The 17,907-nt window shown below is 33.1% G+C and overlaps 1 protein-coding gene across 1 annotated transcript; it reads left to right on the forward strand.

The window, feature by feature from the left end:
- Nucleotides 1-173: 173 nt before the first annotated feature.
- LOC125063637 (ectin-like) lies at nt 174-16,028 on the forward strand. The gene is made up of 7 exons (XM_047670175.1): nt 174-585; nt 849-995; nt 3,752-3,830; nt 12,284-12,433; nt 14,288-14,417; nt 15,098-15,187; nt 15,656-16,028. Exons 1-7 carry the CDS (start codon nt 398-400, stop codon nt 15,838-15,840), a joined length of 969 nt encoding a protein of 322 aa, XP_047526131.1. The 5' UTR covers nt 174-397; the 3' UTR covers nt 15,841-16,028.
- The last annotated feature ends 1,879 nt before the right edge of the window (nt 16,029-17,907 follow it).

Here is a 17,907-nt window from a genome sequence, read left to right on the forward strand (position 1 = left end):
ATAAACCTCACGGAGCCCTAGATCTTTCCAACGAATGCAAAACCGTGGACATCGGTTCGTGAGTTCTGGAGTTATAGCGTCAGGAAGGAAAACCCGACTTATTTTTATATAGTAGATAAATAAATTATAACACTTTTTCGGTTTAAAGTACAAAGCAGGAAATGATGTTTGAAAATTTTCGTTGGGTGCTTCGCCTGGCCTACGAATGATAAAAATACTAATTCTAAGCGCCTGATAATTTAAAACAGCAAATTTAAACAATAAAAATTCAGGCAAGGCAAGAAATTTTTTTTTTCATTCTATCTCCAACATCTCAGCAATGCTGCATTTTCAAGGACAAATCTATCAGTAGTCAGTTGGCTGCCAGCAGCCGAGCGAGACACACGATGGTATCGCTATGACGGCACAACGCGATCGTCGCGACGACAATGTCGAATTGTTACCTTTAAAATCTATGCTAGTGAATAATAATTACAGGGAAGATGAAGTGTACTATCCTCCGGCTCCAGCCCTTAATAATAATCCGTCGAGTTCTAATCTTAACGACTATACGCTCCTGTCGAAACGCACGCCGGCCTCAAAGCGGTATTTTCTTTGTATCCTTTCATTTCAAAATATCTTTTAAACAGAAAGTTATAGTGTTTTACTTTAATTTTCGTATATAGGAAATATACAATCATAACGTTTTTAATTTTTTTTCTATATATGAAGTAATTATATATTGCAGTTTTATGTAGTTCAGTTGTTCTGACTAGATTGAGTTACAGATATCCATTCATACATTAACGTAGTAGAAGCTTGTCAATACAAACATATGTTTTATTACCAATAATATATTATCTCTAAAGGCTTTTATCAAGAAATGCTCAGCCGTCGACGATGCCACCACTGTTGACACTGTGTGGTGCTCCTCCGCCTTCTAGAAAACGGGAGGAGTTAGCAGCTCTTGCTAATTTGAGGAAAAAAGTGGCTCCTGCACTCTTACATCATGATAGGTAACTTTAAGAAAGAATAATTTATTTGATCACTAAGTTATAAAGATAGGCTGAAGCAAGCACATTTAAAGATACACATACTCTCATACCTATCCTACTGTTTTGGTCATTATATAAATTCGGTTATAAAAGATTACAGGACTACGAGATGTAAATTAATATGGCGAATCCCCTGAGGGTTCTTCTTTTCGGATTTTTGTATAGTTTAACCAATAGATAGACAATATGATTCCTGATGAGGTTTAGTTGAAAACTTCATTGTTATGTAAATGGACTGAATTACATATTATGATTGTTGTTATAAAGGTCGCAAAAATCTTCACGAAATCGTATAAATACTTCGCGGGCGGAATATAGTTATAGTTAAATTAAGTCACCGTGCTTCTTTAACCAAAATTCATCAGGATCGATTTAAGCGTGATCGTTAATTAGTGTAATACACTTAATTAATGTTTGCTATAATCTTTTTATCAGTACATTATTTCATATTTCACGCCTTTACCTATAATATTTCTTACAAATTAACAAATAATTACGTAATTAAACTGCTTATTTTAATTAACATATTGTACTTTGTTAAGAAACCTTGAAGTTTATCGCACATCTATTATTAGATCCAGACACGCACCCCTTGAAGGGTAATTTTCTTTAGCGCGCCATTTCCGAACATGTCACGAATACGTTGTTAAAAGATAAACCCAGTTATTTAAATCTGTCTTACTATGTTTTAATATTTGTAGTTTTAGCCTCTGACAATCAGTTACTTAAACCAACTATATATATATATTTATATATATATTTTATATATATATAGTGTATTTTCAAATAATTTCATAACACGATGTACATAACTAACTTACTCTAAATTTTGTCGCTAAGTGAATGTAATTCTTTGAGAAATAAAGTATCTTTGAACCGAACTACAATTGGATCAAAGCTAGACTTTCCAAGTTATAAGGTTACCAATAAAGCAAGTACCAATTAAACGACTCACGATGAATGATGTCAAACCAAAGCGAGTTGAATTAATTTTAAGATTGGAGTATTAACTGGCTAAAGGAAGTTTTTCATGAGCACTTTTTTTAGATTACAAATTATTAAATTACAAGCAAGTCATGAAACCAATATGGACGCAAAGTATCCAACTCTTACAAAGAGCAATTTTTTTTCGATTCCCAACCAAGGTTCCCAGAGCCAGTAATTGGTACCCCGCAATGTTGACAACCTAAAATGCGACTTTAACACACAAAGCGGCTACAAAGACATTAAAAAACATCTCAAAGCTAACTCGGCATAAGCGGCCTCAACGTAATAACGAGGCCGCTTAGTTCCTCGATACACAGGGAGCGTAGACTTAAAAGGATCAAGGCTTTTGAAGAAGTGTTATTTAAGCAGCAAAGTAAAAAGTAAAAAGTACGTGTAAAAAGCTTAAGGAATAGTGAACTCTGTGAACTTGTAAAAGTGTTTTGTTTATATGATAGTTCTTTACATTAGTAAGTGGATTTTAAAGCAAGTAAATCATTAGTAATTTATGTTGGACTATTACTATTTATTAAAAGGCTCGATTACAGTAGGATTCAAGTATTACAAAATTACAGTTTTGTGAAAAATCCCGTAACAGCTCATGGACGAAAAATTTCTATCTGACAATCCATAACAATTATTACCCTTATTAAGTATAAGGGGAAAATTACAAGTACATGAAAATAGTATACTTTCAGGAATACTGAATTACTTTTAATTTGGAACAAAAATATTAAAGAATAATAAAAAAAAACAAACTGATGATATTATTTTAGCGTTTTTTTAATTTCCGCATTAATTCATTACAAACAAGCAACAACGGTAATTCATCGTATTCCAATAACTAGAGACGTGCAAAACTAAAACAATATAAAAAATTAATTTTTTGATAAAAAAAAATACAGGATAATACAAAAACGTCACCATAACCAATTTAAAAGACCCTTGACTATATGAATCACATAAAGTCAGCTTTAAATAGTTACAGTAGAACCTCGATAACTCTAACCTCGGTAACTTTAACTGTAACTTAAATAAGTAATCTCAGAATTTGCCCTCAGTAAAAGAAATGTTTCCACAACCTCTATAACATAAAATTGTTTGTCAATGAGTCATTTTGACAGAGTGTGCGGATCAATTAATGAAGCATAAAGAGCTTTAACAACTGTAAGATCATTTATAGAGCAGTGTAGCAACATAAAAGATAATGTATTCTGTTCTCTATTTATCATTGAAAATCAAATCGATTTAGAAACTGTGAATTGTTTAAAACAAAAGAAAATTACAGACTTTTTTAAGTAGACTAAACCTTTAATTGTTGTTTTATTTTTATGTAAAGTGTGTAATGTGAATAAATAAATAGGATTATTTAAATTTCTGTATTTTATTGAACCAATCCTTCTGACGCATTCGAGTAAAAATAGGAATAAAATTCAAAATTCAAAAATCATTTATTCACGTAGGTAACACAATGTACACTTGTGATTCGTCATTAAAGAAATATATATAATAAGGGTACATACATATATGTACATATCTACCTCGATATGTACATATCTACCTCTATATTAACCTATCCCTAACATAGACCCTTGATAACTTAAAACCTCTATAACTTAAAATATTGTATGTTTCCCTTGGACTTTAACTTATTGAGTTTCTCCTGTATTAAGAAGAATTTTGTAAGGCAGATTAAATTATTCTGACAATTTCTAAGTGACCTTACATTTCAGGAGGCCAATAAAAAACAACAACGACCCTGCAGATAATGAAACCGAGCCGCTTGATAACCGACCCAAATTGTTACAAAAGGTAAGTGGCGTATTTTACGAGTATATTTTTGAAGTGAAACTTCTTTAGGCGCATGAGGGTAAAATGTTTACGGAACGTTACGAAAATGTGCAGCGTTTTTGTCGAAGAAAAGGGAGAAAGCGATTGAGACCGATTAAGAGAGAGTGAGAAGGGTGAATTACTTTATAGAAATTCTATTTTAAAATTTAAATTTCGTAATAGTATAAGATCCCGCTATACAACGACCTTCACCGAGATGCTTATTTAATGAAACTTATTTTATGGTAGGGGAGCCCACGATGCTAAATGGGGATTTACTCGAGCGTCGTAGAGACCTATTGGGATGCAAAGCTTAGATAAAAAGAAGAAAAAAATGTTATATGATAAATTCCTTTTCATCGGTGGGGGAAGCGGCTATAGATAGTTAAATATGTAAAAAAAAACTGTTGCATGGACATCCTCGAGCGCGTCAGATATTGATAGCATCTATGCCCTACGTATTTTTAATAATGTACGTATGTTAATCTGATCGTTTGCATGATGCGGGTGGTTGTATTTAAGGGTTGAAAATGAAAAAAAAATTAAAATTATCGAGCGCGTCAGATTTTCTAAGGGAGTGTTAAGTGCACCAAAAAAAAGCTCTCATTCACTAATCTGACGATTTCGATGGGACGCAAACCCACGGCCATTTTCATAATATGCAAAAAAAAATCGCAATTTTGAAATACTCAAGCGCGTCAGATTAAGATATATGTGGTTCATCTTTATGTTTTAAACGTACTGTCTCATAATCTGACGATTATCTAGAGGGATTCGCCTGATCTGACAAAAAAAATTTAGAAAAACGATTCACCGAAAGGGCCATTCCTGCAACTTCCCGCTACTTCCATTCCTGGGCGCTTAAAATTGATATTTTGAGCTCGCTGAGTTCAAAGAAATAACATGTCTATGCATTTGAGCTCTCCCAGCTCGAAAGTCTGATAGAATTTTCATAGAACACTATTTTTGGAATTTTCAAACCGCAATAACTTTTGAATGGATCAAACAATTTTCACGCGGTTGGCGGCATTCGACGCAATTTTATCATCATCATCAAGTAATTTTGCAATTTTAATTGATAGAACCACAAATTTCGGAGTAATCCCGAAAAAACACTTTTTCGGGTTTCTTTCGTTCACGATATCTCTCGAACTAATCAACCGCTTTTGACGAGCTTGGTGGCGATCGACGTGGTTTTTCAAGCTCAAAGGCGGATTAGTTTTTGAAGTTGATCAATAAAGAAACCACTTTAAAAAAAAATATTTCTTATTTTTTTAAGATTTTTCAAAATTTCTCAAAATCTATCGGTCCGAATCGGTTCAAATTCACAGGAAATGTAATTTTGAGGGAAATATTTAGAACGCCGTTTAGTAGATTCCGATCGGTTAAAGGAAATGTAGGCACCACGCAGCTGCACGCATTTAACTTTATCGACGATTTTTTGTTATTTCGGCTTGCGGAAATCGTCAGATTATATATTTTTCATTATTCTTGAATTATTTCCTTCAAAATAAAAAAAAAATTAGCTACGCTCGAGAATGTCGAGATGACGGTTTTTATTTACAACTTTGTTGCCCTCCCCTTTTTTTCCGTCACTCTCAAATTGTCAGATTAGTGGAATATACACTTTTTAGGATGTAATTAACTCACCCTACCTTAATCTGACGCGCTCGGGAATTTCTGATGGTCAATTTTTTTTTACTAATCTGATCCTGTCTCCTTCACGGGCGGCCTTATATATGGGCCTCATATTTTGTGGAGGTACTTAACCGGGTACAAGGTGTCTCCCTATATATTAATCTGCCGCGCTTTAGTAAATCCCGAAATCCCCTCTTGGGCTCCCCTACCATTATATTTAATTTAATATGTCAATAAATATAATCCAAATGGGTTGCCTAGCAAATTTCAGTCCAGAGTATGTTTAATTAATATTAAAAAAAAAAATTTTTTTTTATAATTTGCATGTAGTAAATTTTTTGAACTTTTTTCAATCAATATTTTTAATCAGGGTAGTATTATATATGTATCACTAAAACCTTCTTTTATACTAAAGATGTATATATACTTTAGTGTCACATAAAAAATAAACACATAAATAATTAATTGATTAAAAACAACCTAACTTTTGCATATTCTATGGGCTTCATACTTTCGATTGGTATAGAATTTATCTAATAATCATACCGGTGAAATGTTTAAAAAAATATATTTTTTTTAAATTAATTAAAAATACTCTGGACTGAAATTTGCTAGGCAACCCATATGGATTTTATTTATTGACATATTAAATTATATATAAAATAAGTTTCATTAAATAAGCATCTCGGTGAAGGTCGTTGTATAGCGGGATCTTAGACCATAAAGAGAATTTATGAAATATGTATTAGTAAGTATTTTATATTTGTATTATATAAATCAAGACATCAATCTACCTTTATTATTATCGGTGTGAAGTTATTAGCTCTTATAAAGATGCGTTATTTTTTATGGAATCATTTAATTAAATTTCAACCTCAACTAGGAAGCAATTAGTCGTAGGATTTTAAAACTTGACATCGTGGTTCAAATCTTGATTTTGGGGGTTTCCCTTAAATTTAGAGGGAATCAAGATGTCTTTGGTTTTTAGCAGGTACTTCTTACAATGAACTTTAGTTTTTTAGAACTTAAAAACGATTCTATTCAATTTATATTAAGCCTAGATAAAATCCAATCACTATAACTGAAGTATCAAAAAGCTATAGGTAATACTCTAAGATCTAAATTTTATACTACTTAAACGTATTTCTGATGCATATTTAAAATTCCCTCTAAAACCAAGTGTACAACAAGAACTTTAGGGGGTTTTTAGTCGATATATTTAGGAGTAAGTATTTGAAATTGTTCCTAGGAGGAACATTCTGTAGAAGTTGGCATCACTGTTCTGCACCTATGTCTATTATCACTTTCTCATACTCCGCGGCCGCGGTGTGTCTACATATTTCTACACATGAGAAAAACCAATAAATATCAACGAAAATGGTCTTGTTTTGGGCACAGAAGGCTGATCATCTACTTGCCTTTTAATGAAGAAACAATTTTGGTAAATATTCCGTATCGCGGCACCAGCAATTTTGTGGCTGATTGAGTTTTCAGTACCGTAACTAGTATTGTTATGATGGCGCATGACCTTTTTTGCCAAAAAAAAAATCAAAAAGGACCTAAAACTGAATCAGAGCACCCCACTATCCACGTGGTCTTGTCTGCCTTACCCCTAGAGTGTATATAAAAATCGGAGGCGCGGAGGAAGAGCAGCCCCCAGCCGCTCTAGCGTGCAAGCCGTAGCAACTAAGGCTGGTGGCGGCGACCAAAAAGCCGAAGCTGCAGAGGCTTGAATAAAATGCCTGTGCTTCGGTACGCAAGGGCGGAGGGGCTGAATTTCCCGCAGCGCCGGAGCTGTCCAAAAAAACCTATTATTAATATTGTTCGGTTAGTTTAGGTTAGTACATTATTTTTATTTTTTTTGTAGAATTTTTTTTCATGTGCCATCATAAAAATACTAGGTGTTATGATGTTTACAGATCATAACGCGACTGTAAAAAAAAATCAGCCTCAAAATCGCTGGTGCCGCGATACGGAATATTTACCACAATTTTAAATGAAAGATGCAAAAATGTGTCTACCATGCCGCATTGTGAAAGGAAAATTGAAGTCTATTTATATTCGTACTCCATACGCCGATATAGCTCTGTTAATTGGTAATTTGCGAATGCACCAATCAAATTTCATTCATAAAACATGAGCAGTTCCAGTTTGATATTCCAACTGTAATTAATTAGTCATGCCTAATAGACTTTCTATATACAATATTATTTACTTATTAAACTTGCTTATATTTTTGACAATGATTCAGAACGGATTCCACGGTATCTGTTTTATTGAAGATTCGATAAATACCTTACTAGACAATAGAAGAAAAAATAAACTTTTAACATACAATTATATTGTGTTAAATTTTTAATACAAGATTCAGTCATGAATTTTGTCGCACCTGGTTTTGAAAAATTCTTACTTATTATAAGTAAGAATGTTTTATCATTGAAGTGTGAATAAATTCTTACTTATTCAAGTGTAAAGCTTCGATCAAACCCTTTTTTTATTTGTTAGTTAAGAATTTATAACTTGAACACTGAGGTTTATATAGAGAAAAATCACAGAAAAACCTAAAAAGTTTTCATTCCGGAAAACCAAACACTAAAAGGTAGGCTAAGTAAAATCACATTAAGGAGAAACGAAGTTAGTTTAGCTAGTGATAATATAAAATAATAAATTCTCAATTTATTCCGGGCTCCTAATTTAAAGATAAAAGATACGAAAGTAAAGCTAAAAGCAGGATGTGATTAAGGAAATAATTTGCATGTTAGGGATGGCTCTACCCTTGACCTCGGAGGGCTCTCACGACCTTCCTTCACTAAGTCCTCCCTTTTTCCATTCCGACGAAAATACATCAACGAAGTCTAAACAATATTTTGTAACTAGGTAACCGAAAATAATTGGTTTTAATATAAACGTATATTTCGCGAATTTTGTTTATGAAGATTTTAAATTTAATAATTTCAATAAGTAATTTAGTTTATTATTTATGAAATAAAAAGTGATATGGGTTCATTCAGTACATTATAGCCACATTATAACCTTTGTTGACAAATAAGTATTTCTGTGGATTAGATTCAGAAAACTATGAGAACGGTATCGAAATCCTATATATTTTTGACGTAAGGGAGACTAATCTCAAATCAGCCTCAGACTCGAAACAGAAAAAGGCCGTGTTCCTTCCAGGTTGACTTCCAGCTATCAAGGTGATGTTGATGAAATTTTAAATTCATACAGCTCGTACGGTGATGAAACTAGGCAGATGGGATCAACCCAAACAATTCTTCAGAACACTCACCGTAGTACACTTAATAGAAAACGAAAGAGACGCAAAGTCTCTGCGTAGAGAGTAAAACCTTTTTAAATTGTATTTTTTTTAATAGTCTACATAAAGCATAGACTGCAAAGCTATTCCAGAGGTATGCTTAAACGAGCCATTTTGTTGGTCTTTTCGAGGTACCATAAAAGTGGTTCAAGGTAAACGCCTTGGTGGTTAGAAATAGGTCAGATCTGAATTGAAACTTTCGTAGCCAATATCAACTTTTAACAGCTGTCGGTTTGTTGATCCACTTATTTGTTAAACCTTGTTTATAATTAAACATGTTGCATGAAGTGTTGGCCTAGTGGCTTGAACTATAACTCCCGTGTGTATACGTAAATGTCGCAGCCAACTAGCTTAATTAGCCGTTCAATTAACAGCCTAGCCTTTTAACTAAACGCCGTCGTTTAACTAGCGGCCTGATAGATATTCAGCCATAGCGTTTGTTACATCATTTAATAAACTGTCTGGCTTAGGCCATTCGTACGATAGAGTCATTATTTGGTAGAAATAAGAAAGAAGAAACATATACCATTGTACCACAAAGAACGGTTCGGTGGCCGTCGATACACAATTCATATTAAAATAATAAGTCCTGAGTACATACCTCGTTATAATGTGTCGTCGTACAGGAAGATAGGCACACAATATTATCAGCCGTAAGGATTTGGATTAGTTTTAGTTTGGGCACAAAAAGAGGTTAGACTGATGATGATTGATACCTTGCCTCACAATAGTACTTAAACACGCACTAAACGCAGTAAATATTTGGCATTACCCTCATCAATTTTATAAAATTAATATAATGTATTTCGAACAACCATAAAAATATTTCTTATAAAATTAAATTGCTTGTTTCAAATTCACATTATTCTTGTCACTACACTCTTCCACTGTACTTGTTGTTTTTCATGAAACTTTGGGAAACACCATCAAAGTTGTGGTTTGCCGACGCCATATTGACAGTTTGAAGAGTTTCGTTTCGAGTTTGAAAGTGTCTGCCACTTAAGAGAGGGAGTAAATTCAAAAAGGGAGAGGGAATAAATTTAAATTAACAGTCAACAGGCTAGACAAGAAATGAAACGTCATCGATCCAAGTCATTTGCCTTGCCTTTCTAGGAAACATTTTTTACATAAAAATAACTATCTACAATAATAAAAAATAGGGGTTAATCGTAGATTGATGAAAATTGTATGACGTATGTATTTTTGTATGATGTATCATAAAAAAATAAAAAATTTTTTTTGGAGTGGACACCGCTTATCACTTAGGGGTTTGTGAGATAGATAGTTACCGATTCTCAGAATTACTGAAGATGCATTTAAAAATCATAAGAATCGGTCGATCCGTTTCGAGGAGTATGGGAACGAACGTTGTGACTCGAGAATTTTATATATATTAATTAGATTAAAATAAAAGAAAATAAAAGTTTTGTGCATGTTACCTAATTGTATCATATAATAATTTAACAGTTAGTTAGTTAGTCAGTTAGTCCAATTAGTTAACCAGTTATGCTTTGGAAACCTTTAATAATTCGTTCAGCCATAAAATAGACCTATTTATACCAGGCCTCTATAGGCTGAAAGAGATGAATACTAAAGTATTGACGCAGAGGCTTGACGCAGACTGCAGAAACCCGCACTCATTCATTTGCCAATAAGATGCTGCATTTAACTTTTGTGAATGCGACACATGCGTTTTTGGAGCAAATGTTTTACATTTTCTTTTAAGTTTATGTTACAATAGCGCAAAAATAAATAGAGTCCGAAGGTCATGGTTTTAGTAATCATTATCAAATTATAGTTCCAAGAGAAGCTTTTTGTTGGAACTTCATTAAAAACTAGAAAACATTTTGAATTTTGAAGTTTTAAATTTCATTATGAGTTTGTGAAATGGAGTTATTTTGAATTAATGGCTCGAATTTTACAAACATTAAGCTTATATAATTGCATGCGACCTCGTGACTACAGCACAAATAAATTTCCCACATCTAATAAATTTTTGAAAATTTCAGCAGGACAAAAGTAGAATAGAGTTCACCTTCACCTAACTTTTTTTTAAATTACGATTTCTCACCAAGATTTCGTTGTTTATTTCGGAATACCTTTAGTGAACTATTTTAAGTAAATAGTATAACATTAATATTTTTATATAGGTTAGGAGAAATAAAATAACCATGCAGACGTTTTGACAACATTTTTCAATGTATTTTTTTATGTAAAAGGAGGTAAACGGGCAGGAGGCCCATCTGATGTTAAATGATTGCCCATGGACACTTACATTGCCAGAAGGCTTGCAAGTGCGTTGCCCGCCATTGTTTTTCCGCTTCTTCTTTTTATCCGCTGTATCCCATTTTTATGTTGTATCCATATTATATTATATTTTTTACAAGTTACTACAAAATTTTACTCCATGGTTCTTTATATTCAGTTGCCACAAAGCCACCCTCGAGCTTAAGAAATATCTTTTTGGCTACCAAATATGGCTACGAGCCAACGCAAGGCTTTCTTATATTTCATGGACATACATGATGCATATACTTAAGGGCGGTTACAGACTAGCGTTTTTTACGCGCGTATAAGCTCGTCTTTGGAAGCACATACATAGGCGCGCCTTATGGCACGCGCGCAACTCGTACTAGCGTTGACGCGCTTCTAAGCCCGTATAAACGCGAGCCACTAGAAACACTTCGCAGTTCTGGGTAGAGTGTATTAAAGTGACCGGTTCTCTGTCTTGATGCAACCATCGATGAAACCCAGCATTTTTTTCGTCTTCTCAGTCGACGACGAATAAGTAACGCAAATAGCAATGTTTGTTCGTCAGAATCCATGTTGATACTGACAAGACGCCACTACCGGTTCGAGCGAACACGCCGAAATATTCCGCGCGTCGGGTTTTTTGAAGCGCGTATGCTGAAACGACCGTATACGCGCAGAAAAATACGCTAGTCTTTAACCGCCCTTAGAAGACGTACATAACCAGATAAAGTATAGACAATAATTTCGTACAACATCGCCTAGTCTAGACAATTTATTTATTTGTCTATTTAATATCACTTATCTTTTCTGAAACAAGATAGTGCTACTTTGTCTACGTACGTAGAATAGATCGAATTTAAAAGAACTAAGTGTCAGTTCACTAAGGTACATAATTTGATCTATCCAAAACGTACCATCACCAATAGAATTATTCTAGCAGTCTCGAATTCGCCTTTATTGTTCGCTAAAATAATTTGATCCTATTTGAAGTGACTAACGTGTTTGTGTCTTTCAGTACGATTATTTTTTAATGTATGAAATACATTGTGAGTATATATTTGTCGGTCTAACATCCAATGTATTACAATATTTTAAAGTTTTTACTATTCTTCCTTTATATCTTAATATATATAAATTACGCGTCACGTTGTTTGTCCGCTATGGTCTTATTTAGTGTGTAGCTGTAGGAATAGTTTTGAGAAAATAAATAAAGAATACAACCACGTAGGTACTACGAACAAGGCCTGTCAGCATGGTGGTGCAGTGGAGTGAGGTGAGGACAGCGTGGCAGGACAGCGATTTTATTACGGAATGTCTGTGCTGGCATAACGTCTACCGACAGAGGCATGGAGCTCCCCAATTGTATATGGCACCTGAGGTTAGTTTATAGATAGTGATATTTACGTAATTTCTTCAACCACTTGAAAGCTTTGCAGAGGCGAAATGTCCGTATAATTTTAGCAAGGTTTCTAGACTTTATCGGAGGGGCAACCCGCAAATATAGATAGTAATAAAAACTTTCAAAATAATCTATTAGTAAACAAGTAGCACAGAATTTCAAATTGCATTCGTATTATATAATATTGAAGTGTTTGGTTTAGTGGTAAAAGCGAAGTAACGATGAGCAAAGACAATATTCATTATCTGTGGCCGATTAGGAGGGCCCGAAACTTGGTTGATGTAGGTAGTAGGTACCTATCTATTATTATAGTACTAATAAATAGGTACACAGCTTGAAAAATGAATTTGGTCTAGTTAACTTAGATTTTATGTCAATAAGTTCACTTAGATAAAGTTAAATCGTTTTTATCTTTTTAAGTCAACAATCTTATGATTCTTACTTGATGAGTACAAATCCTAGCTGTATAAAACTTTAATAAATTATAAAGCCCTTAAGCTAAAAATAAACACAGCAGGTATTTATAAAACACTACACGAAGTAAAAGTTATTTTACCCTAAGTTTCGTATATTTTTTCGCCACTTGAGAATTGTGTGCATTAATGCCGACCCAATTTAAACTTGTTTGCGAAGTATGAATAAAACCATTATTCCATTAACAATACGAATCTTCAATTGTTGAACATTCACGCAGTTGAAATACTTATTAAAATTTTATAATATTAATAATATTTTATCCCACGCGCTCGACTTCTCATTTGTGCTGCATTGCGGGGCATAATTACAATTATACAATAGATTTGTTATGCGTACTACATTTAGTTGGGACTGTTATATCGAATATTATTGGTTATTGTAAATATTAATTAATTTTCGGAAACCTTATAAGAAAGAAGTAATCTTTGATTCATACATAAAAAATAAAATACTTCTTTTTATTGCTGACTTCATGAGAAAACCACAAGAGTGGTTGCGGCCCCTTGTGTGTGGCGTTCTGGCGTAATATGTAAAACGCAGGAAAACAAATCATAAACACAAGCATAGAAAATTTATATTAATGTATAATGATACATCCTAAACAGCTGGACCGATTGTGATGACATTTGTGTGTGTCGATTAGAGAATGGTTTACAATTACATGATTTTTTTGTTCGAAGTAGGTACAGGACAACGAAAGTCGGGTACGCTATTGTAATGAAAATATAAAATGCATTTACAAAATAAGAAGGTTATACCTATTGTAGAATGTTATTTTATACATATCAATTAAAATTTTAGAAATGAAATAAAACGAATTATGTCATATTATTATATGAATAAATGACACAACGTTGGATAAGAGGTCACGCATTACGTTTTAGCTCAAAAAGTAGTGAGAAAATAAACCCGCTTTTACTAACGAGCTGCCGACTTAAGGTTCTATAAAAGGTCCAAAGCCCAAACAAGTATTCAAAGGCTTTTTATTTAAAAATAATAAGGCTCTGGCCTACATCTCACTTAATGTAGGCAAGATGAATATGTCTTTGCTGTACAGTGGAGCCTCCACTAATTATAATGTTTTAAGTAATTTACGCTTGCCTTGGCTGCTGTTGCATAGCAATATATTTTTAGTAGAGTAGTCTTCAGTTATCTTCAGCCTGCAGTCATTAAGACCTAAATACGATATTGTCTTTGTTTGAACATTTTATTTCTATGAACTGTCGTAATTCAACAATTGGGTATAGGACAATCAGCATCAAGCTAGCTTTTTAAAGCAAGTAGTCTGCGTTTTAGGTAATAGGACGTGCAGGTGAACAGAATGAGATAGGGTTATAAAAATCTTTTGGGTTACAGTTGTGTGACTATGCCCAGGCTTGGGCAAACCATCTGGCACACACCAACAAGTTTCACTACAGGAACGACAGAGATGTCGGACAAAACCTCTACCAGCGACCTGTGAGCGATATACAACCAGATATTACAGGTACATTTTTATTGACACCTTTATCCACTTTTGGGATTTAAGCTAACGAATAGAATCAGATTATACATATAGGGTTATTTAAAAGAGGAGATTTTAAAATTGAAAATAAAATTAATTTTGTAGGATGCGTATATACCTATATATGTGAGCACCATATATCTACATAATAATTTAGTTATCTGCTGCATTGTTTTTCATAACACTATGCGCCTGTTTTATGTAAGTTTAGCTACATAGTCTTCACATATAATTATCAAAATATGTAAAAACTATTTTAGAAGAGTAAGTATAGAGCTTCGTGCGCATTTTTCTGCAGATGAAATTACCTTTTGAAAGGGGCAACTACAGTCATATTTTTTTTTATACATTTAACTTGTAATTTTGACTTTCCAAAGTCCATTTTTAATAGGCCTAATTTAAATAAATGATTTGACTTTGACATTGCATGATTGGAGCCATTTTTGGGGGGAAATATTTAACAGAAGGGTTATGGACACCGTCAAAAGACTATAACATTACCTACTTTAATTATTGTATATACGTAAACCTTAACACAAATTATTAAAGACAAAAGATTAAGACAAAGCCTTGCCTTATCTTCTTTGCAGTGCCAATATTTTAATTCACGACGATTATTTGTGCTCATAACTAAATCCTTGATTACAATATAATTGTTTCAGGGCAAGAAGTGTCATCATATTGGTACGCAGCGGTGCGTCAATACAGGTTTTTCAAAGAGCCAGATGTTCTCCATGCTAATGTTAATGCTGGTAAGATCGATTGATTGATCTTCGTTCCGATATCGCTAGGTTTGGTCCGATTCCTACTTTGAATTCTATTCTTGAAATGTAATTTTATTCCTTTAACGTACCTATACATTTTTTACCAATATGTTAGTTCTACGTCGTACAACTTATTTTCCTGTACTTAAAGGGCAGTTCTACATTAGATGTACCGCATACTCATACGTCGCGTTATGATCTGTAAACATCATTATAGTATTGTTATGATGGCACATGAAAAAAAATATTCAATTTATTTAAAAAAAAATATTAATACCTATTCATAACAACACTAGTTATGGTGCTGAAAACTCATGACGAAGTCATAAAAAAAATCAGCCTTAAAATCGCTGGTGCCGCGATACAGAATATTTACCGGAACACAAACCTATGTGCCCATAACTAGCGGTTATAGTAATATAACCTAATATAATAAATTATTTGTCACCAACTCAGGTCACTTTACCCAAATGGTGTGGATATCGACTCGCTACTTTGGTGTCGGAAAAGCGCGTTCTCGCGCTGGAAAAGTAATAGTGGTGGCTAACTATTCACCACCTGGCAATAGTTCAGGCCAATTCGAGACCAATGTGCTTCCACCGCTTCCGGACAACACTCCCGAATTACCCCCGGAACAGTGACGAAGGTTCTCCATACGTGGTAGGAGACTTAGGATCGACGCCACGATGAATAGATAAGGAGTATCCTAGAGAAGGCCTAAAGAAAGCATTATTATTATACTTATGTGTTGAAACTGCTTCATTTGATATACTGGTACATTCATTATTCTTGTCTTGACGAAAATAGTTGTTCCGGAAAGCCATTTCAGTATATACAGTAGAACCTCGATAAGTTAAAGTCCAAGGGAAACACAAAATATTTTAAGTTATGGAGGTTTTAAGTTATCAAGGGTCTATGTTAGGTAAAGGTTAATATAGAGGTATGTACATGTTTCTATGTACCCTTGCTCCCATTTTTACTCGAATGCATCAGAAGGAGTGGTTCAATAAAATACTGAAAATTAAATATGTAATCATATTTATTCACATTACTTACATTACATAAAAATAAAACAACAAATAAAGGTTTAGTCTACTTAAAAAAATCTGTGATTTTCTTTTGTTTTAAAAAATTCACTGTTTCTAAATCGATTTGATTTTCAATGACAAATAGCGAGGAGAATACATTATCTTTTATTTGCTACACTGCTCTATAAATGATCGCAATAAATACCGAAACCATTTGTTTTGACACTCTTTCAAAATGACTCATTCACAAACAATTTTATGTTATAGAGGTTGTGGAAACATTTCTTTTAGTTACTGAGGGCCTATACAGAGATTATTTATTTAAGTTATAGAGGTTGCGTATTTTAAGTTATAGAAGTTTTGGGCTCTGATGTGAAGGGAACATAGTATTTTTTGAAGTAATAGAGGTTTTTATGTTACCGAGGTTTAAGTTATCGAGGTTCTACTGTATTATAAATTTTATAGCACCTAGCAACGGTTGACGATTTAATTAAATCTCAATTGTGGAATGTCGAGTGATCAATAGTCGATAATTTTTTTCTCTTACAGATCACATAATTTTAATATTTTTATCGTGACCCTTTATTATTTAACTTACAGAAATTAAGGGCTATACTTTTTGATAAAAACATTTTTTTATGAAATGGTTATTTGGCTTTCCTTAACCAAAGGAAAATGACTGAAATATAAAAAATCACATTTTCAAATTTTAATATTATTTCAATAAGAACAAATAGTATTAAAATATATGTGTAGTCTTTAGTAGTTAATAAAGCTTGATATGTTATAAAAATTATTAGAACATGGTTGTTTCGCCTGAGCTTACATTTGATAACGGTTTTTGCTAAAAGCAATAATTTTATGCACATTTTAAATACATCGAGATTAATATTAAGGTTAGTTATTCCAGCCCAAAATCAAATAAAACTTTGTCAGTTTTCCAGTCTTTAAAATACTTAGAAGCAAAGATATATAAGCTTGTTTTATCACAAGTACAATAATAACAGATTGAGAGTTTGACTCAGTCACAATATCTTGGTGCTTAGCCTTATATGACAACAATGGGACAATGTAGAAGCTTAAATAGCTCATATTAATAAAAAAAGATAGACATGACATTGCTAAGCGTAGATATTGTGAATGAGTGCTATATATCTCCAGCTAAGTCACCTTTTTGATGAAAGTATGTGATACAAGCATAGCTTTTATTACCAAATACTTCTGCTAATCTGCATAATATAGAATAGTTTTAAATCTACGCTCTTCCCTTCACCCAACATCCGTCTTCCCCTAAGGTTGATATTCTTATGTACACTTGTTAAATATTATCCTGCCTAGGTATAGATTTTCAAAAGTATTTTATTAGATAGCACTAAACTTAACCAAAATCCTTTAGTTATGGAAATACCAATTGCTAACATGTAAACATTTTATCCAAAAATGTTTGCCATCTCCAAATTTAGGGCTAATGATGATGCAGATATCTTGCCAGCCTATAATATTATTTCAAAGTCAACTTATTAAAACATAAGTATTTAGTAGTTTTAATAAGTTTGGTGCTATCTGTAATGTTGTTATTTAGATGTAGGTATTGCCTAGAGTTATTAGAATTGTCCAATAAGATAATTTAAGAATTGTTTGTTTTAGATTTATAAGAGATTTATTTTTATTTAGCATAGG

Source organism: Pieris napi, chromosome 3 (genome assembly GCF_905475465.1).
Source record: "Pieris napi chromosome 3, ilPieNapi1.2, whole genome shotgun sequence".
Taxonomy (NCBI): Eukaryota; Metazoa; Arthropoda; class Insecta; order Lepidoptera; family Pieridae; genus Pieris; species Pieris napi.

Bases quoted from the DNA above. Each gene is read 5' to 3' on its own strand.
- LOC125063637 (XM_047670175.1), top strand. From the start codon at position 398: ATGACGGCACAACGCGATCGTCGCGACGACAATGTCGAATTGTTACCT. The intron at 996-3,751 runs GTAACTTTAAGA...CTTACATTTCAG, and splicing joins GCACTCTTACATCATGATAG to GAGGCCAATAAAAAACAACA. The intron at 3,831-12,283 runs GTAAGTGGCGTA...ACAACCACGTAG, and splicing joins GACCCAAATTGTTACAAAAG to GTACTACGAACAAGGCCTGT.